This window comes from Psittacula echo, assembly GCF_963264785.1.
Source record: "Psittacula echo genome assembly, chromosome: 14".
NCBI lineage: Eukaryota > Metazoa > Chordata > Aves > Psittaciformes > Psittacidae > Psittacula > Psittacula echo.
Genome location: NC_137750.1, coordinates 7,286,616 through 7,308,780, shown reverse-complemented (window position 1 = coordinate 7,308,780; position 22,165 = coordinate 7,286,616). Strand labels below are relative to the sequence as shown.

Sequence of the window (22,165 nt, the reverse complement as noted above, 5' to 3'; positions counted from 1 at the left end):
TTTCATTCTTTCACCCAGTAAGAAGCATCTGTAATGCCACTTGGTGCACAACAGTTCAGCATCTTCTTTTCAAAGATGGAGAGAAATACCTGTGTGTCTAGGGATCTAGGTAATCATCCCATCCAACACCACCCAGATCTCCTTATGGAGACAAATGCATTTCATAATGGACAGCAGTCATGAGCATCCCCTTGTACAACCCACAGATCTAGTGTGACCCATGGCTGGGCACTTGCTAAGCATAAGGTAAAGGCAGCAGGAGGAGTCTGGATCCTGTCCTACCTGATATCACTTTGCAGGAAGAGGCAGCTATTCCGCAGGTTGGCAGAGCTTCCCAGGCAGCAAGTCACCTCCCCATACTCCTGCATGATCTTGATCATCTCACACATGGCTGTAAAGGGACAGAAGGAGAAACACAGTGTGTTATCTCATCATGCTCACAGATGCAGTGTTTCACACACCCCTCCCAGGCTGGATGACAAGCAATCAGAGCTTTTCAAGTTCCCCCAACTGATATTCATCACTCGTGTACAATGAGATCTACAGTCAAAGTACACAGCTGATTAATTGCAGGAGGCAGGAATTAAGCTGTGATTGCCAGAACTGTCACCCAGAGATTTGCATCTTTAGCACATCTCTTTCAGACCAGAGCTGTAGGTATAGCAGAACATTAAATAAACCTAAATAAATTAAAACCCAAAATGAACATACAACTTTAAAACATGCTCAGCAGCACATCCCTACTGTCCTGAGTCTAAAGGAACAGAGGAAATACAACAAGCTACTCCAAAAGCAGTGCCATGCTTAGCCATACTCAGAGCCAGCCCCTGTTCCTGCACTCCCACCACTACCTCTAGTCTTCATCAATCTCTTTATCAATACCCTCCTGGGGCCTCTCAATCAAAGCTGCTGTTTGATGTGCGTTTTATCCTGGAGCTTTCTGCACAGTGCTCTGTATGTGGATGGATTTTTTAGAATGCTCCAGGAAAAAAGAAACCAAGAAACAAACCAAACCCAAACCCACCCTGTGCAGACTCCTGTGCAAACAGCTAGCTAATGACTGGTGCACCCATGTCTGCAGCACTGCAAGGGTTATATGGAGCAGGAAACTGCCACTTCTGCTGAAAGAGGCAATCTCCTGGGCACTGACTGGTTAGGCAGGCTGGGCTGTAACCAGGTCTCACTGCCACTCTGTAAACTGTGCCCAGAGGTATCTAAAACAACTAATGATGCTTGGAACTTACACTTCAGTTCCAATACCTGTAGACAGGAATTGGCCAGCTGAGCACTCAGCCCATCTCTTAGATAAAATAGTATTTCTCAGAGATAAGAAATGTGTTCTTTCTGGTCCCTGTAATCAAAAGCTCTGCAAAGCAAAAGGTTTAAACAGCCACTGCAAGAGGAAAATCGTTCTGGGAAGTGATTTCCAAGTTGTATGAGGGCAGTGAGGGCTGCGAGCAAAGGTCAGAGTCTTCTAGCACACTGATATTGCTTATTTAATTGAAGGCAGCAGTATTTTGGATGCTTGCTTTAGTGTGTCTTATGAATGCAAAATGAAAGGAACAGTTGTTAGCCCAATTCTGTAGCTAGGAAACAGCATCACTGAAATGAAGTTAACACCTGGGTTCCCACAGGTACAAATAGAGGGGGTTTAATATCAAAATGCCCTTCTAGATTCCTGGGCTGTATCCCCTTCCCTTTCCCTTGTCCACACCCAGATGAGCCAGAGCAAAGGATGGGGAAGGTATTCATGGGCAGGAGTAGGGCAGATCCAGGCTTTGTGCCACTTACTCTCTGGGGTGCAGTCTGTGAAGAGGGGCACCAGCAAAGGCACATTGTCTATGTTCTGCAGGTGAGGTCTCACCTGGTGGATCCCCCGGGGGAGTTTGGCCTGGAAAAGAGAAAGAAAAGACTAAGCAGGGGAATGTGGGTGTGAGGGAGAGGCATTGCAGAAGGAACTGTAACTTCAAACTGCTGTCCCTGCAGATAGAAGCTGGCTTTCCCAAGCCGCTGTACAAAGCCCACATTAACATGCTAAACTGCGCTTGCCTTGAGGGTTTGTAAGATCAGCACAATAAACCTGTGCTCAAGGATTTCTAAGGACTTGTTACCTGTGTGGAGAAACTCATCAGAGACTATGTGCTGCCTCCCAGCAACTCACTCTATTTCATGCCTGACCTCTGTATGAGACAGGAAAAGCTTGTCCCACACTGGCTACTGGGCAGCACAAGCCATGGCTTATAGCTGGAGGAAAGACAGTTTCTTCTGTCTGCACAGAAGGTGGGGACGTTCCCACTTCCTGCACAGTGGACAGGGGAAGGACATGGGAAGGGGACACAAATGGACTGAGATGTGGCTTTCAAGGCTATTATGTGTGTGGTCATCTCCATTCCTAAACTCCAAAAAACCCTGTTCAGTAAAAGTGATTAACTGAAAGAACCCTCAACTTCTCAGGTTCCAGATAGGAAGCTGGAGATCAGGAGTCCCAGTGCAGAACTGGGATTTTGCAAAAGAGATTCCTCTGCTTTGAAGAGGAATCCCCTCTATAAGTAATGAGGTGACACTGCTGACCACGACAACAAGGTGTGTAGGGAAAGGAGGCCTCACCCTGTTACAGTCCTCCAGGAAGCTGGGGATATCACTGTCTGTTGGCTGGAAGCTGATGAGATCCGAGTGCCCCTCCTCTTCCATCAGCAGAAGCCCCTCCACATCATCTCGAGAAACTGGAGCAGAAAGCAGCAGCATAAACAATCAGCACAACCCTGCCTCTGCCACCCCTGTGCCACCCACATGGTGTATTCACGTGGCACTGCAGAAGATAGGAAATGTGAGGTCTGATTTTCTAGGTTAGCAACACTTAGATCCCACTCAGTCATCTAAAATGCAGTATTTTTAGATGACTAATCTGCTCAGAGGTAGAGATGTGAGCCCAGACTCTGCTCTTCTGAGACACAGTAGTTTATCTGTTCTCCTCTCTCTTCTAGAGGAAGAAAAGAGTAAAGAAATCCCAGTTGAAGTAAGAAGAAAGCAAAATGCACAGGCAAGAGACCCTCAGTGGCTTGAGCAGGGCCCCAGCAAGAACCAAAAGCATTAATAAGCAGTTGTAAAATCATGGCAGAAGGATGTCTGCTTCCAACAACTGTAGTGCTGCCTGGGTAGAAAGGCTATAAATGTAAGGCACTCTCTCACATATACACACACACCTCGGGCCCATCCAGTTTTGTGCTCAAAGCTCTGAAGGCTCAGGTAGCTGCTGAGGACACAGGAACCTAGGAATGGGTTTAAAAGAACCATCCAGGAAACATTCAAAGTGGCTTAGGCACGGTTCTCTCACCCTGGTGTAGGTCATCATGCAGAGAGCCAGCATGGCTGGGGCTAGAGGGAGGGATCTCTGAGCCAGGCACATCACCATTAGGTGTTAAAGAGATGTGGCAATTCCAGCCAGTCTCCAGACCCATCTTCTCAGCAAACACCTGTAGATGAGCAGACAGAAGATTTTAGTGCCAGAGTGGTGCAGACCAGTGCCATACTGGTACCTTCTGGACCCATTAGCTGAATCAGATTAACCTTAGATTGCACTGGTGCTGGACTCTCCATTCTGCCAGCCAGGGGACATGCAAGTTCAGGGTTCAGTAGAGGCAGCTTACCTTGCTTTTGAGCTCATCTTCCAGGGAGAAGTAGACAAAACGGATGCAGGCATTGACCAATCCATCAATGAGGCGGACAATGTCAAGCCGGGCCTGATACTGAGATGAGACCATTCCCATGAAGATCTGTCCGCTCAGAGCCTGGATACAGTCTTCCTTCTCCATCACTTCCCCAATCCCTTCTTCAGGCATGCAAACAACACGCAATCACATTGAGACACGAGGGGCCACATGTGCATCACGCAAAGTACAGATGGTGGGAGAGGCCACCCAGATAACACCCAAAGACACAGTACCCAGAAACATGCAGATACACACACAGGAGGAAAGATGAAGACACATCCATTTGTCCCAGCATACCCAGTCACAGAAGTGGTATCAGGACATCCCCACATGTGTGACCAAGAATACAAGCATGGAACAGTGAGCATGGAAGGGAAAAAAACAAAACAGAAGACAGGAATCAGTCACAAAGAACTGTGGCAGAAAGGTAAAGGATTTGTGCTGCATAATGTTCACATGTGCATTTTAAACACATCAAACTGTGCTTAGACAACACGGGCAGTCTAGCTAGGCACAGATTGGCATCAGAGTACGAGGGGCTGACACAAAGGAACTGGAGCATATTCCCTCCAGTGACATTGCAGATGCTCCCAAAGAGCCTGCAAAGGCTTTTCGAGAGGGTTCCTTTACCATCACCAGCTCAGCTTGCGATGAATGGGAGCTGGATGCAGCATGAGGAAAATAATACAACGCTTCACACAGTTGCAAAGCTTGCCACAGGTGGGACTGCAGAGTGTGCTGAAAACACTCAGTCATAACTGCTTCCTAGCACTTGGGAATCCCATAATTCACATGTTACAGAATGGGAGACCAAGGCAGAAGAAGATTAGGACTGTTTTTCTATAAGAAAACGGAGTTATGTGCTTATTTCTCAGTTCCATTGCTGTTCTGGAGGAGATGGACAATCCATCTGGTGAGAATCTATTCCTCCAGCACAGCAACAAAATCAAGGGAGAATAGTCACATACCACCGTGCATGGAATTCCTTTGAAAAACCCAACATATATGATTTCCACAGGATCAGACAAATAGCAAACCAAGTACTGAAATACCAGGAATCTTGACTCTGAGTCGCCAGCTTCAAGACTTCCCTCAAGTGGAAGAATTTCGCTGTAACTTAACTAGAAACATACCCACCAGCTGCCACATCCTTACTTCCTCTGGAAATGCATCTCCTTCAGAAACCCTTAGCTCTCAATTTCCATCTGCTGCTCTGAATAACAATGTTCTTACAGCTCTAGACTGATCAGAGAGCAAGCACCAGGCCCAGCAGCAAAACTTATTATAGACAGCACAGAGGACACATACCATCTGAGCTCCAGCTATTCCTCCGACTGCTCTGCTTGATGGGGGTTGTCCCAGGGAGATCACAGCACGTGAAGATCGCATTCTGCCCAGGGACCTGCACCAGTTCTATGCACTTGCCATTGAGCTGGGAGGACAAGGCACAATGCATTGGCTTGTATGCAAAGGCAGAACAGTATCCTGAGAGGCAAGCTCGCTGGTAGAAATCCAACACCTTCTTCCTATGTGGAAGAGAGAAAAACGAGACAGTTAGGTAGACATATGCCTCATTTCTGACAATGGACACTGCAGTTCAATGTAGGAATCAACAGCTGGGTATTTGGGAAAATGTATTCCATGAGGAGTGATGACAGGCTCTAAAAAAGCCTTTCCTTAGAGTTTCTTCATTTTCTAAGCTACAGGAACTAGAAACAACAAACTAGGACAACAAGAACACATATTCCATCAGGGGCAGTGGTAAACATTTCTGTTTGCTCATCAGACAGATTGATGAGTATGAACACAGTGCTCTTTGAATACATTTATTAACAGAATATGCTCTATATGGCTGCCAGATGACTCCAAGGAAGTTCACTGAATGACAGCAGAAGAGAGCATCAGAGAGCATTTATCTGTAGGGAGATAAACACCATGGGAGGAACTGATGACTCTGACAATAGTATCTATTGCAGAGATAGTTACAGCAACAGACTTCTGTCCCATCCCCTTTCAGATCTGGGTCCCAGGAGCTGTATGTGAAGTCTCCATTTAGTCAATATTCAGTCACTGGAATAGTGTAAAGTTCCTTCTCTAAGTTGAAATCACAAATGAAACATATCAGACTATATATGGGATTTTTCATTGGCTTCTAAGATGATATTCCAAAAAGGACCAGTGGGAGTTTTCTGACACTTATGGATAAGCAGACTTGGAAGAAGAACAATGTGCTGCTGGTCAATGAAACTAAACATCTCTGCTCTGCTAGTGGGAACAGAAATTTAGACATGAATACAACAGACATTGCCAGATCCTGCAGCAGGACTAAAAGGGTGTGCTGCGTTGTGGTGGACTGGCTTGAAGCTGACAGCAGCAGGTAGAATTGATCACTTTGTATTTGGTGTAAGACAAGGCATTTGTCTTGAACAACAACAAAAATTATCTACCACCAGCACATGACCTGATAATAATTCATGGCCCTACTACATAATAGAATCCACCTAGAAGTGGCTAATGTGTTAACAGATACAGTAAGTCTCTTAGTCTTAGCCCAACAGATTGCTTGTTGCTAATCTCTTATGTTGCTGTAATTTCAACAATTCATTATTATTAATTATAAGGCTCCTGTTCATAACCTGCTTGAAGCTTCTACTAAATAGCTTAATGAACAGCAGAAAACGGAATATTAGCAAACGGTGATCTGGTTCCCTCTGCAGTTGCACCCACTGACACAGTGCCTACCTGTCAGAGCCAGAGAGCGGGTAGATGTCGGTACCATCCCAAAAGTCTGTGCAGGCCTCAAGGATGAGGTCAGCTGTCCCATGGGAAAACATCTGCTCTGTGCCTGAAGTGTAGGAGAACAACAAGTCAGCATGATGCATACAGGCTAACAGGAAAGGGATCTCATTCCAACTGCTCCTTCTGCTCAAGCAAACTGAGCTTGATGCACTCCAAACAGCCCCTTTGTCAAATTATGATGTGAGCCACAAAGTCAGTTCCTGTTCACTCCTTACACTGTGTAACAATCCTGCTCCTACAATGAGTGGGATAATACCTTGCTTCTGTATCCAACAGAACAAAAGAAAAGTTACCCTGTGTGCCTCTTCCCATGAGACTATGAGCACCTGTGATGAGCCCGTGAGGATCAAAGTTTATGTCCACTGGAAAGTGCATTCAGTTTCAGCCCAGGATTGGATCTAAAAGGTAAGAGCTGTTCTTGAGTACCTTCCATTCAAGCAGCAGAAGGTAATTCTACAGCATTAGATAGCAGCCTGCTTCACAAAGGGTCCTGAAAATGTGTTAAATCCGGGTGGGTTAGAAGTTCAACATAACAGACTCTAGAAAAGTAACTCCTGTTGTGATCAAAGAACTGAAACTCAGCAGACACCACAGCTTGCCCTGGTTTTCCTTCAACTACTTCACTCTTTAATACAGACTTAAAATCTTCTGTTTCCTCTTGTAGACAGGGGTGCTAAAAAGTGTTTCTCAAAGGTGTGTGATAGCACTTGTCTGATGCAGGTCCCAGGCACGGGACACAAGGTAAAGGATGCTGCCTCCCTGCTCATACTTCCTGCTTCCTTTCACTTGCACTGACACATTAACATTGCACACACGTAGACTTCCCAGTGGACGTTCCCTCCTCCAGCTGCTCCATGATTTTGCCCCCAACAGCTTCAAAACTGATCTAATGACAAAACCTCACTGCCAAGAAAAATGAGCCCAAAGGCTCCTTGCAGGCATTGCTGCTGAGGGCAAATGCTCCCACGAGCTGGTGAAACCAAGAGCCAGGAATATCCACTGGCACAAACCAGGCAGGGACCTTCAGGAACACAGAGGGATTTTCCAAAGCAGAGCAGCTCTCTGCTCTCTGCTATAAATAGCCATCTCAGGCCAAGTTTATCAGCATAACAAACCTCCAACTAATAGGAGCCGTGTGTGAAAGGAGAAGCCTGTCTCAGGGACACAAAGGAGCACTTGTGCCAAGCTCTGATTAATTATATTGTATGAGCACCTAATCCTTCCCACCTTGCTCCTAGGGTCAGACAGTCCTTGCTAGGAAAGAGGGAGTAAGAGATGTTTATTGATTCATGCAAAAACTATGCCCTGGACATCAGAGCAAGAGCATAGAGATGACCACAGACATACCTATATTCAGGCTGACAGCAACTGCAACCCATTTCCCACTCAGCAGCATCAGTATCCTGCACAACAGCCCTAAGGGGTATATGGTAGTGACAGCAGGCACTGTAAACTGGAAGGAGTTCATTCAGCTTTCATTGCCAGTAAAGTGAGCTCAGCCTCTTCCCTTCTTAAATCATGAAGTTGAAGGCCAAGATTTCTCTGGCACAAGGGAGAAAACTAATGAATAGGACAGGGAGTATGACAGCCATTCATGAGTGCTGGGACTCTTTAGGAAGAATCAAGCTGCTACAGCTGAGCCAGTGACACAGAGCAAAAGGAATGGAGGAGTGCAGCTATAGCAAAGGAAGGCAGAGATGGTATCAAGCCACTTTATTCCACTGAAGGTGATGGTGAGCCCCTCATTTCCATGTGGTTACTATGGATGTGGGATGAACGCTGCCAGATGGTGAGACACATATTTCCATGGAACAGCAAGGGAGCATACAGATAAGCTGCCTCCTATTTCTGCTACAGCTGGAGAATTTATTATGTATCTCCCTTTGACTTCAGCACGTCCTGGGAATGGGTGGACTCAAAGATTTATTCACAAATAATGGATCAAGAGAGGTTAGTTGGGATCATCTGCTCTGACTGCACAAACAGAGCCATTTGATCGCAGCCAATGTCATCTGCACAATCCATTACCTCTGCTTGTACACGTAAGAAAGTTTCAAGGGACAAGAGGTGTTCCAATGGTTAACTAACCCCACCGGCAAAATTCCTCTTAGCATCTACTCTAGACAGTGTAATCCAGGTCACACACACATTTGTCTGAGCTCCAGCCTCTAAACTAAACCGTTTAAAAAGGAGGATAAGGAGTTGAAATGAGGCAACATGAAACATTAAAGGGGTTTTGCTTCATTAAGAATCTCAGCATCAGAAAATTCTTGCTCACAAAGGCAGGAGAGCAGCAAGCAGGATAAATGAAAAAGCTCCTCCCCAGGTTAAGATAAAGATTTAAGAGGAATTGGTCAAGAGAAGCCAGTTTACTTGACAAAACCTCTGGCCAGCAGAATAATAATGGTTTAAATTCAATATCAAACATGGTCAACTCCAGAGAGCCAACTTCAGTCAATTTAAGGTATTACAAAGAGACTAAGAGCTCTGACAGTCAAGCTGTTAAATCTTGCTGAGGTGCTTTAAGACCTCATGGTACCCAGCTATAATTCCTTTTCATCCTAGCCCGTTCCTATTAGACTAGGAAGGATTAAGAGTGGAGAAGTCAACATGGCTTCAGGTATTGTATGCATAGTTACCATGTGTTTGCATGGGATTTCTGTGATTTCTTACTAATATGCAATATAGAAATGGACTATGCAATATAATACACTAGACAACTCACAAAGATAATGATTTTGATTTGGGTTATCAGGATTAGCATCTGAAGCTAAAACCCTGAGTAATATTCAACCCTGTGCAGTACCAGTCTCACTATTATAATGAAGTCTATTCAAAACCGAATAACCGCCCCACCTTGCTCTGCACTGCCATTTGGTCCCAGAAACCAGGTTTCCTATGTGCTGAAATAATCCTAAAAAGTTATTCATGATCCTGGAGTAAGCCAGAGTTGGGAAGAACTCCCCCCTTCAGTGTGCCATAGCACTGATCACTAAAGTTTGGTGAGCACATCTGTACTGCCCATGGACAGAGCAAGGCTATCACCCCACAGGGACTCCAGACTATTCCAGTCTGACATTTCCTAGGCTCTCTGCAGGACAAGATCCTCCTGCATCAAGCAGATACCCAAAGGATGGGGCAGCCTTACTGGTAGTGGTGTCCTTCACAAAAAGGTTAATCATGTGGCTCAGGGGTGGTCTCCTCTTGGTGATGGACGAAAGCTTCCCCAGGATTGTTTCCTTGACCATCTCATCACTTGGCAAGCGGTACAAGGCCAAATAGTTCTCCTGCTTGAAAAGGTCTTTAGCACCTGGTGTGAAACCTGAAACATGAACACAACAAGGATCAAAAACAGGCTCTAAGAAAAGCAAAGGAAAGGTCCTTCCTCCTGCTTCTGTGCCACCCGCTTTGCCTGTGCTCATTCTGACATCTCCGCAGCAATAGGTAGCTGAGCTGTGCTCACTGTGCAGCTACATCAAGCTGGCTCAAGATCTATGATGAAAATCATTCAGAAGGACTTGATGTTATTAATAATTACAGCTTTCATGCTTCTGGTTCACTGGAGAGAAGAACCGTGACGCTGAAGGACAAGCACAGCAGTGAGTTCAAAAGCTTCCAGATTTCCATCCTAGTGTTACCTCCAACTTCTTATCTCCCCTATGCCTCAGTTTTCCCACCTATGAACAACCTGAGGTACCTCACATCATTTATACCCAAACTGCTGGTAAAGCACTACTGTAAAGACAGGGCAGCTGTCTATCTATTAGCAGGTATTCTTTCTCTCCTGTTGAGATTGGCAGACTCAAGCAGAAGAATTCCAAGCCTAGCCAGGGCTGGCTGGGAATATCCTTGATGACATTTGTTCCTTTGATAGTGTCTGCAATGTCAGGACTTGCCAAAACCAATCTCTTTAAAAGACTCTTCTGGCAAGTGAACAACAGAGCCAGGTCTGTAATTTCACCTCCTCAGCAACCAGGACTGGGGAAGTATTTTTCTTGGGCTCTCTAAGGATTAAGTGTCTATCGACAGCTCTGATTTCTCTGTGTCTGCTCATCCAATTTCTCCTTACCTATTAGCCTGGCAAGCTCACAGAGGCCCCAAGGCACGTGGACAGGCAGCACAGCATTGTGAGTTTCCTGAAGGGCAATGTTGCAGAGGTGGTCAGAGAAGCGGCACAGACGCTCTGTCACACTGGCATTGCAGAGGTTGAGCAGCACATTCAGGCCCAGAGGCTTGAGGGAATTCAAGTGCATATGCCAGTTGGAGTCATCAAACTGGATGCAGGAGGGGTTCTGCTGGTCTTGGGACAGGCTAAGCATCTCAAGGTGGTAGTCACACACAAAGTCTTCAGCCTCACAAGTCATCGCCTCACTGTCACCAACAACCTGGGCCAACAGACAGGAAAATTCTAGTTGGTTACAAAGAATACAGCTTGAGCCTAGAACCCCACAGGCAATTCCCCACTAAATTCCCAAAAGGGGACACTCTGTAGGCTTAAGTCTGTCTTATAGCTGTATAAAAGACCACTTGTGTGCCCCATCAGTATGTTTTACCTGTGCGTGATCCTCTTCTCCACCTTCTGTGTCCTTGCTAAAACTCACATTGGACCCAGAGGGATGCTTGCTTCTGCTTGGCTTTCGGTGCGTATGGGCATCAGGAGCCTTTGGAGGGTCACTAGACCAGTTGTTCCTCTCTTGCTCATTGGCCATGTGGACTGTGTCTGCCAGAGGGCCAGAGAGCAAAGCATCTCTTTCATGGGGCTGCAAGAAACCAGCAAAATGAACAGTGGTAATTCAGTGGCTGAACATGAGCCATTACTGATTCACTTGCTGCTTTAGGACTCCTATAGAATAGTATCTCATCCTTGCTGCTTCATTATCCTTTAAGCAAAGAATTATAACACAGGATTTCTCTACAAGCAAAGGGCCCCTTCTATAATACCACACTGTGCATGTCAGTCAAACTATGTTCAGAACCAAAATCCTGCATTATGGCTTACATATTACTCACCTCATCTTCCATCTCAGGATGGCAGAAAGACCGTGTCGACAGCTCATCAGTCAAATCTTCATGGCTATCATGAGGTGGTTCCACCTTCCCACTGAAGAACAGAACAGTCTCTGGGCTGGGGTTTGGCCAGGAAAGAATTCCCTGCTTGTCTACACAGCAGAGCACCTAGAACATCCCACAACACCCCCAAGAAGGCAAAATCTCAGTGAAAACACATCTCAGTGCTCACGCACAGTTGTAAATATCACAAGAGTAATAAACACACGGGAGAATAGACATGTGCCAACTTTCTGTCTAAGAAACTGCACTTACTAACCCTCCAAGAATTCCTTGCTCTAGCAGGACTGAGGGGTTGGTTAACACCAGTTTTATCTCAGGATATTGCAAAACTAAGCATGAAGACCACTGAAGGAAGCAACTACTCAGCCTGTTTCACCAGTTAGTACCTTATGAGGACCTACTCAGCTGGTTCTTGATCAGGAGTCAAGAGGGCTATGGGACCCGAACCAGAGCTGGAAAATACAGATATCCCGTGAGATGCCACAGAGTATCTCTAACCATTGTTTTAGCCTGTAAATGTGCTGTTTGGACAAGATAAGACAGTTATCAACTCTTCTACAAAGATAGGTGCCTGAAGGGTTTCTAATTCCAGCACAGTGACCTGACTGCTAACAGTCTATGCTCAGGGAAGGATGATGTGAAGGATGCAAATGAATCATTCATGTAGGGCTCCTCCTTCTAACAACCCAGCAATACTCACAGTGACAGATCCCAGACTATGGAGCAAGCTGGAAGTGAAGCTCAGAGTTGGGGATTTGCCTTTTAAAACACAGAGGAAGTGGCTCCAGATACAGCGTATCATTTCCTGCCAAGGGAAACAGAGGACATCAGCCAGTGAAAGGCTCATTCAGTGCAAGATGAGGGGAGAGAAGGAAAAAAGGGAGTATGACATTACCTGCTTTCAGGTTCAACACAGTGATACACTGTGAGATAAACATCAGCATCCGTGGGAACCTGGTAACTGATACAGTGCTGATGTTCTCAAGGGAAAGGCATTTCTCCCCCCTTCCAGAGGGGGAAGAATCACTGCTAACAGTGATTGAATTGAGAATTCACTGAAACTACCTTTGTCTACCCACAAACACAGCGAGGAATTCTGAAATTATTTTATCTGAGGTGAATCAGTTGTTACCTCTTAGTATGTTTAAAGTAACTCTCATCCACTTGGGTTATAGAGTTTGAGGCCTTAAGTTTATGATCACCATAATGAGTGAATGGGGGTAAATGAAGTCACTGTGCTGAGGTGACTTGGCCAAGGTTACTTACACAGGCAGTGGCAGTGTTGAAAACAAAGCCAAGGTGCCCTACTCCATCATTACAAATGAATTGTAACCAACGTGGTAATAAACTGAAAGGGCTCTTTTGCAAAATGAAAACGTTGAGCTGGCACCTTCATCTTCCAACACAAAACTGCTGCAGAGGGAGTCTGGATGGTGGCAATCAGTCCAAGCACCAGAGCTCTGTGTTTTTCTCTGTGCACTCCTAAAGCCAGCAAAGCCAGGTTTGCATTGCAGTGTTCTTTTACTGCTTTTTTAGCTGTTGTTCTGGAATGCTGTCACTTCCCCCAGAGCTCCTTAGATCAAGTTCCTTAGATCCCAAGCGTTAATACAGCCATAAGCTCAAATGCAAAACAATCAGATAGAAAAAAAGCTCTTATTTAAATCAGTTTCTCATAAGCAATAATGTTACATAGGTATAAAAGGGAAGAAGCAGAGCTTTTCAGTGAGGAACTTCAGCTCAAATCACTCCCACTGAACACCTGAAAAACATCTCAGCTAAATGAACTGTCCCAGAAAGAAAACAAACTATTCATCAAAGGATGTATGTGTGTGTGCATCCATGTGCATTCCTCTGTGTGCCTGGGAGGGATATATGAATTGATTCTTATAATACCTCGGGATTTTAATCACTTCTGGAGTCCATCTGCCTCCTTATGGAAAGGGGAATCTTAATGCCAGATTAGACAGAAAAGTGTCTTGCCTCTACCCTGCTGTTTAATCTGGATGATTCAATTTACAGAGTGGCCAGATGCAGTTCCTTCCCCAGAAAAAGGTCCTCTGAGTGCTCTTTTAGTCCAGCTTTGGAAGCACAAGTAATGTACTTAAGCTTGTTAAGGAGCCTATGAAACAGGATCAGGCTTTTAAAAAGCCTGAACAGCCCATGGACCCCTCTTTATTGACCACCATCCCCTCTGTTCTTCAGTTTTGGCTTGGAAAAGGAGGCTTTTCTGGTACAAGCAAAATACTTCTTTCTGACACACACCATAAAAAGCTGATTTTACTCCTGGAACAAGAGGGCTTCAAAGAGGTACGCTCTTCAGGACAGGAGAAAGATGGTATCAAACCATTTGCAATATTCAGAAAAGCACAACTGGACTCAGTATCAAAGTCACCTCAATCTCTGGTCAGCAGAGCAGCATTTATGTGAGAAGGTGCAAGGGAAAGCCATGCAACCAGCAAATTAGAGCAGCAAATGAGTGACAGTGAACAAGTGACACAAGTAAAAAGGGTTTAGGAACAAGCAGGAGATCAGAGAGGAAAGAAAAGGATATCTTGAAGTTGTGCAGTGAAGATGGAAGAAAACCATAATAATAGTACCTGAGAAGATACCATCTCTGTGTAGCTGCTGAGAGTGTCCTCTGAAAACTTAGCAAGCTGCAGCAAGAGAAGAGACCAGTTAGTATAATCGTGCTCAGACGTGTCATGAGGAACATCCTTCTCTCAATACTGTGCCTTCAGAGAGGAGAAGACAGGAGTCCTGCTCAGTGGGAATACCAAGACAGAGCAATAATTCATCCAAGCAATTAAGTCCTTAATGGACTATGTCTTTATCTATTTGTGAAGCACGAAGTGCTTGGTGCTGTACATCACAGAAGACAACAGTCATTACCTAAATGTCTACAGAGAAAATAACAGCAATTACACCCAGAGGAGGCTGTTTCTGGATGGTTATTCTTAGACAGAAAGAGCCAGGACAGACTGATCTGGTTTTAAGCTATATGGGTCAGTTAAGGGAGCTAGGAAAGTGGGTGTAAAAGCAGGCGCCTGGAATACAATGGACACAGAGGAATGAGGTGATATGAATGGGATGTGGATAGAAAACGACATTATAGCAGGGCACTGCCATGGAATTATCTTGGAATTAAACTGGGAAATGTCCTAACTCTAAATCTGCATCCAGCACAAAGGGATTCCACAGTAGAGGTCATTCTGAAAACCAGTTTAAATTGAAGTACATTAAACTGAAGTATATTCATAAGCATAAGTGCATATGGCAATTACATTTGTATGGAAATAAAACACCACCCCAATAATAATGCATGTATGTGGTACCTTAAAAATGACCTGTTACCAAGACAGATTCATCAGGAATAATTTAAGCTGAGAGCTAAGAAGAAGAATTAGGAACTGTTTAACAACACTTTATTAATATTTTACTAATTTAATAATTTTATTAATATTTAAATAATCCCATAGGAAAATTCAAAAAGCCCAGGTTTGAGTGGAAGTGAAAATAGAAGTAAAAGAGTAAAAGTTAACATAAAAGTAAGATAAAGTATATCAATATGTAATTAAAACCAGTCTGCTGCTTGATGAAGACAGACATTGCAAATGATATTGCAGGCAAGGCAAATGATATTGAAGGCAAAGCAAGATAAATACTGCTATTCCTTACCCAGTGATACAATCACACCATATGATAACTATGAAATATTTTCCATTCTACCCTTAGCTACTGAAAGTAACTATGTTTAAATTAGCAGGTCTGGACAACTTTCTGACTGTTCCTGCTGATTTAGCACAAGGCTTCAAGCACAGATTAAGTCCCAGTGCAATAGAAAGCTAAAGTGGTGCCAATGCCTAAAAAGGATAAGGAGAACAAACCAGGTTAGTGCAGGACCCAGACAGACTTTGATTTCAGACAGAATAACAGAGCAGCTAATATGAGACTCAATTAAAAGAAGTGGAATAATATAACCAGTGCCAAACACCACAAGTATGTGAGTAATAAATCTCATGGAACTCCTGTGAGATCTTTTTGGACAGAATTACAAATTTGACTGATAAAAGTAATGCTTTTGACATAGATCACTTGGTACTTGGACAGAGCCTTGGGCAACACGGTCTAGTGTGAGGTGTCCCTGCCTGTGGCAGGCGGTTAGAACTGGATGATCTTAAGGTCCCTTTCAACCCAAACCATTCTGTCATTGTATGATTCTATACTTTGACTTGACACAAAACTCTTTAATGGTTTTCTAACAAAAACTAGAGTAATAGAAGAGAAATAGGCCCTGTATTAAATATATTAGAAATAGACTATTCCCAAACAGAAGAGAAACTGAGGAATTATTTGCAATAGGATGCTCAAATCTGGGTAGTTCATAAATAGCCTGAAAGAAAACTAAAAAGCCATTACTGATAGAGACTGTAAACTATACCAAGTTTGGGGCAGGGTCCAATAATGAAGAGAACAGAGTGTTGTTACAGAACAATATGGATTGCTTGGCAAAGAAGCAAACTCATGTATACCAACAGGCATAAAAGTAAGGTGGCATAGTTAGCAGCAAAAATGCAGGTTGGACTTAAAGGATGAGGACTCAGACTTAGAAAGCAGTAACTGTAGATTATCAGCTGAACAAAGACTGACCATTTTATTAAAGCAGTGGCTAAAAGATCTAGTATGATCCTTTGTTGCACTAACAAAGAAACACAGAGTAGAAAGTCCAAATTATTCTGAAATCTAGCACAAGCACAACTGTACTGGAACGTTTTGTGAGGTTTGGAGGTTCATAATGCTACAGTGATCCTGAAGCACTGGAGAAAGCTCAGAGGAAAGCCAAGAGAAAGATTAGAGGGTTGGGAAATATGCTTATAGTGACTCAAGGTGCTTAAACTATTTACTTAATCATAGAGATGGTAAAAGGGATTGAGTAGCTACAACAGGCCACAAATTTGACTGATGTGCTCTCAGATACAGGAGACGAAAGATGTAAATGTTCCAAGGGCTGGAAATCAGATACACTAAGAGAGAATGCTCATTTTTAGCAGTGAAGGTAAATAGTTACTGAAACAACCTCTCAAAGGCAGTGCAAATGTTTTCAAACCAACATCAAATTCCTTACTATAAGGAATGCTGCTGTAGTCCAACTGTAGTAATGCAATTTGAGGCAGGGGCTCATCTTGGGGGGCACTGGTTCGTGTCCTGCAGAATGTCTGATGAGGTTATGGCCTTGAAAAAGTGGGAATCAAACAGCTTGAACATGATGGGAGGGAGCAGAAGGTGGAAAGAACATCACACAGGGCAAGTGACTGCAGAGGAAAAGGGTCTTACCTGCTACATTTTGAATAGAGAGAAGGAAGGAAGAAAATAGGCCAAGACAAGACTGCCCACATGTTAAAACCAGGGACTGCAGAGGATCTCATGCATCCCATTCCTTCTCAATGGCTTAACGCTGCCCAGTTACAGCCACCACAGGGTGTTTATCTCCATGTTGACCCCTCTGGCAGATTATATTTAGTGGATAGAAAGCACTTGTCTTGAAGAGATTTAAAGAATCACTGGTTGAAAAAATTAGAACATCTGCTCAAGAAGAAGTCACATCATGCTCCAGGGAGAGGGCACAGCTGGGCAAAGATCCAACAAGCTTTTACAACTGACATGTCTGCTGAATTCACTGTGTTCTCTCCATACAGCCCTTCTCATCTCCTGCCCTCTGCTCTGCAATAGTTTGATGTGGAGAGATACCTACCAGTGAGGTGGATGAGGCTTTGCTCATCTGCGCCAAGACTCTGGCTTCTCCAAAGGCTGTAGCAAGAATCCACAGGACAGGAAAGAGCAACGGAAGGATGGGGAGGACACCATTCACCTGAAAAGGATTTGTAATCACCAGTGAGCACGGAGACAAGAACTCAAACGTCTCACATGATACCTTCTCCATCACCATGAGAAGATGGTGAAAAAGCACTGGCAGGAAGGAAGGACACTGCTTGCACTGGAAGCAGTGCAGCACCGGAGGAAACACAGGAGGGATTTATAATGGAGGGAATGAATAAATCACATAAACTTGCAGCTCTTTTTCCTGCTCAATTTGGCATAAACTCTTTCAAGTTTAAAGGCAAAGGATACCATATATACATATACATAGGCACATACATATAGCAAGTGAGAAGAAGTAAGAAATGTAAAGGGCAGTCTAGTAAGAATGGCAAGGGTAGAGCTGTTGTCCTGCTCCACCAAGAGCTCCTGGTTCCAGCATGCACAAGGGAGTGTATAGGATGCTGTCACAGGATGAAGCAACTCACTGAGGGAAGGAATCAGCTTCAGTGGTGTTCTGGGAAGGAGGAGTACTGGAGCTCAAAGCTCTTTACCTGTAGCTGAAGAAGAGTGTACTGCCAAGAAGCAATTCCAGGAGCTCTGAAAATGAAGCGCACAGCATTGGTGATCAGGAAGCCAGCCTGCAATTCAAACAGAGATGGCACTGTCAGCAACTACTACCGCTTGCAGGGAAGGAGTTTCCACTGCCTTGTAACACTCTCAGCCCTGGGAAAGTCTGGAAGATACACTTGGTCTGCTGGCACAGTTCCTCCCTGTGCTCTCACAGCTAGATGGCTCAGCATCTTTGCTTCTCTGACCTACCCAAGGTACACACTGAGTCAGCTGTGTAAGGCACGGCCTGGCCACAACTTCCTGTTGATGGCTGCAAATTCTTCACCTTTATTGACAAAACATGGCTATATTTAACAACAGAGGCTTGGACTGAGACCTACCAGTACAATAGGGACAGCGTATTTCAGCATCACTGACTGTACAGTGAATCTCTCATTATCCAGGGCTGTCACAGGACGTGACAAAGCCATTTCCAGACACCACCTGAAAAAATGGAAAAGAGCTTGAGATTTCAGCAACCAAGACCCCAACCCTGCACTCTCCTAGGAGACCTGATTAGAACACTGCATTCACCCTATTCTGTGGGGATGTACTTCAAAAGAGAAGCCAAATCCTACAATAACAGCGTTGCACTTGCCATGGTGAATTTGCAGTGCTGCTCAGCAAACTCCCTACTTGCTTAACAGGAAGGCTCCATCACCCCAATGTGTATTGAAACTCCAAAAGGACATTCAGAGATCTGTACCTTCAGTTGGCAGAAGGGTGTCGTATCACTGGTTATGTCAAATGCATGAAATCTGTGACCTCCCTGCCTCGTTCAGATTTAGTTGGAGAGTAATGAACTGAACAGTTAATACTTGACATATGTGTGGGTTTATGTATTAGCCTAAACTACCAGCTAAGGGGGACAACTGAAGACAGAGTTAAGAGACTTAGAAAACTCCCACGTATAAAGAAAACACAGCACAGCATATTTGAAATCTCCTGTTCTGGATGAGTAAGTCTCATTCTTCACCAACATGAAGTAGTCACAAGGACATAGACAAGGGCAGGCCTTGAGCACTGTGTTTAACCCACCTGACATTATCTATTATTGGCGTCTTCAAGACACGGAAGAGACGATACAGCTGAGGGTTCTGAGGTCCCTTCTTCACTTCCCCCCTTGGCGAGGGTGGAGGTGAGAAAGGTGGAAACAGATCTCCTGGCTCCAGAACTATGTGCTCATCATCCTAGGGAAAAGGTCAGAGAGTCAAAGGCTGCACAGTCAAGGCCTGGGTGGAATCCTGCTGCGAGGGACTGGAGGTTTAGTCCAGCAGGATCCCCACTACAATATGTGTTGATCACACATATTGTAGTAGTTCCCTCTCTCAGCTCTCAAATATTCATTAGCTATACTGTTGCTTCAAACCTGAAGTAAAATGAAATGCTTGTGTTCAAGCACATCTGGTTATGGCATGACAAGTGGCATTTGGAGTGAAAGTTATGATAAAACCCAACAAAGGTAAATTTCAAGCTTTAAACTTCTTCCAACCTTCTTCAAGCATGTTTTCACTGAGATTTACTTCTACCTCATGTATTTTATATTATCTTCTCTTATAATGAATTAATAGTAAGGAGAAGGTCAAAGCAGACAAACCTTATTTCTCCACATAAACCCCAGGATAAAGTAGGGGGTTTGTATGTCATATCTACTGGATAGATTCACTTCACTTCTATTTAGCAGCACATTACAATTTCCCCTTGAGCTGAAAGAGACGGAAATATGGTCCTTTGGTATCACATTAGTATCTCCCATCCATTGGGTTTAGGAGTTCATAGGGAAGATGCAGTCTGCCTAACAAAGCACCGTCCTTGATTGAACTGGAATTTCAAGCTATTTTCAAGGTCAGAAGAAATCAAACACTGCAATAATCTGTACTCTTGCAATCAGAGTATTAGCAAGAAAATCCCAGGAAATACATTGTTACAGGCCAGGGAAATAAGCAAGTTACCTTAATCCCTCTTAAAGAAGCAAATGACTCCTGGCCTGGTCTCAAGGCAACAACGTCTCCTTCTACTAACAGGCTCACAGGCAGGTTGACAAGATGACCATCCCTGTAGGCCCAGTGGAGGGACCAGGATGGGGCATAAGGCATGTGGAGGTCAGGGTACATGGAGTCTGGCCATTTCACCTCTTTGCCAAGTGTATCTGAAAGCAGAGGGTGTGTAAGAATTAAGTGATAACAATTCTGGAGAGGCAAATCACACATCCTGTAGTGGCTATAGGTCCTCCGCCGCTAAGCCTGTGATCTTTCATCATCTCTTTCTCCTTGATGTTTTTTCCCCTCTCCTTCCACCCCGTATTAACAACTAAGCATTCTATAACCTCAAATACACACTTGTACAATGGAAAAGCTGACGTCTGTCCTTAAAACCACCACACTGAACTGAACTACCTCCTCAGGTTCAAACCCCCACTGAGATGATGCTCATGCACAGCAGTTTATTTCCTTCTGGTCTCTGTTGTGGTACAACCCCACGTATTCTTCCCTCATCATCTGCTGCAAGGCAGATATTTTTGTAGGCTACTGAGGATTCAAATTACTCCAAAGCACAGACATAACAGACGCCCACCTGATAACACACAGATTGGAAGCACATGGCCACATGATAGCTCAAAATAACTATTGTACAGGAGAGGCAGTAGAACACAGTTCTCAGTGTTTGTGTGCACCACAGGGCAAGGCTACTAAGCTCAATTAGTAACATCTCTGGCCAGGTTCGGAGAAGAATCCAACAGGAGGAAAAGACAAATGCCAGTAAGAGACAGATGAACAGGACCTCACCATTTATCTTCTCAATGATTGTCTGAAGTCTTCTCTCCACCTCTCTGCACTTCAGCCTCTCTTGACGCCCGATTATGAAGAGATCCAAGAGGAGGAGGAGGAAGAGTGCCAGTGCATTGACTATCTCAGCCCCTTGGCTTTGCACAGCAAAACAGAAGAGAGCAGGAAGGTTTGAGTAAATGAGCAGAATACACTGCCAGCCACCCACAGAGATAAATGCACACCCGCTTGGTTGTTTATTCCTACGTTCCACAGCCTCATGGCTAAAAAAGAAAAGCAGGGGAGCTATGATCACATTTCTTTAGGATAATGCCACCAGAGAAGTCTGAAAGGTCTTTTCCCAATTAAACAGTACCCTTACAAACAGAGCGAAGAAATGCTATGGCACATGTGATAGCACTATGAGCCACTAACTTCTCCAGTTTCAAAACCCTTCCTAGCTCTGATAATGCCTTAGGATTTTTCAAGATCTAGGAATGCTGTGGCAAAACCATCTCAATCTCTCTATAGGACACTCTATGGATCTTTTAGAAGTAGGATTAAGTTGGCTGAAGTTTTATGAAAGCAACTGATAAGGACAGAATTACCAGTGCAGGCTAATGTCTTGATGTCTGCACAGAATGAGGGACAACACTGTTCTATCAGCCACAGTGTCAAGACAATATAAAATTGCCACCTTACTTCAGTTACCCAGCATAGGATGTTGTTCTTACCTTCCCTGCGGCTGGCTCCCATAGCAGCACAGCAGCAGCAACACTGCCAGAAGCATCAGAGATGCACCAGGCCAGTGAAAACAGGAACAACGGTTACCATGGTACAGAAAACTGCTCCTCCACACCTCCTACAAAAGCAGAGCAGCAGACACCATTTAGGATAATACAGAGGCAAAGGCTTGGAAAAGCACAGAAGGGAAGGGGGAAGGCAGCAGTGGACGTTCCAGGGTGAACAGGACTCTGTAATATGACAGCAAGCATCCCAGATCAGTTATGGAAATGCTACAGCAGTAATGCTTGCTCAGCTGGTGGGTCTGAGTGAACTCTCTTTGCTTTACTCTTGCCTGAAAGAATGAAAAGGCTTCTGTGCCAGGCTGCCCCATGGTCACTAACCAAGCACTGTGTATAAATACTGTGCAAACACCAGCACTTTGTCATGCCAGACAAACACGGTGGACAAGGGAGACTGTTGAGCTTCGCAGCTCTTGCTCTCCACCTAATATGGATCTCACTACCATTAGCAGCTCTTGAAGCCCTTAGATCCTTCACAGGTGCAAAGCTTCTGTTGAGTTCCAGCATCCGGGAGAGAAGTGCTGGGAGAAAATATATCGTTAGGTAGATTCCTTGCTTTGTTCCCAAAGACTTTAGCAGTTCTACGCCC

General features: G+C 44.4%; 1 protein-coding gene across 4 annotated transcripts in view; it reads right to left on the bottom strand.

The window, feature by feature from the left end:
* TMEM94 (transmembrane protein 94) overlaps nucleotides 1–22,165 on the bottom strand; it is a 50,233-nt gene that overhangs the window by 8,137 nt on the left and 19,931 nt on the right. For 3 of the 4 annotated variants that reach the window (XM_080629290.1, XM_080629291.1, XM_080629289.1), the window contains exons 4-23: nucleotides 21,505–21,632; nucleotides 20,792–20,928; nucleotides 19,958–20,154; nucleotides 19,044–19,195; nucleotides 18,347–18,449; nucleotides 17,948–18,034; nucleotides 17,329–17,445; nucleotides 14,177–14,233; nucleotides 12,280–12,384; nucleotides 11,520–11,684; nucleotides 11,063–11,269; nucleotides 10,579–10,894; nucleotides 9,658–9,831; nucleotides 6,453–6,555; nucleotides 5,019–5,236; nucleotides 3,648–3,829; nucleotides 3,335–3,473; nucleotides 2,608–2,723; nucleotides 1,792–1,891; nucleotides 283–391 (exon numbers count right to left, since the gene is read on the bottom strand). In XM_080629290.1, the coding sequence (XP_080485416.1) occupies nucleotides 283–391; nucleotides 1,792–1,891; nucleotides 2,608–2,723; nucleotides 3,335–3,473; nucleotides 3,648–3,829; nucleotides 5,019–5,236; nucleotides 6,453–6,555; nucleotides 9,658–9,831; nucleotides 10,579–10,894; nucleotides 11,063–11,269; nucleotides 11,520–11,684; nucleotides 12,280–12,384; nucleotides 14,177–14,233; nucleotides 17,329–17,445; nucleotides 17,948–18,034; nucleotides 18,347–18,449; nucleotides 19,044–19,195; nucleotides 19,958–20,154; nucleotides 20,792–20,928; nucleotides 21,505–21,632 (2,912 nt within the window). The remainder of the gene's footprint in view (nucleotides 1–282; nucleotides 392–1,791; nucleotides 1,892–2,607; nucleotides 2,724–3,334; nucleotides 3,474–3,647; nucleotides 3,830–5,018; nucleotides 5,237–6,452; nucleotides 6,556–9,657; nucleotides 9,832–10,578; nucleotides 10,895–11,062; nucleotides 11,270–11,519; nucleotides 11,685–12,279; nucleotides 12,385–14,176; nucleotides 14,234–17,328; nucleotides 17,446–17,947; nucleotides 18,035–18,346; nucleotides 18,450–19,043; nucleotides 19,196–19,957; nucleotides 20,155–20,791; nucleotides 20,929–21,504; nucleotides 21,633–22,165) is intronic. The other variant, XM_080629292.1, reaches the window with a different exon arrangement.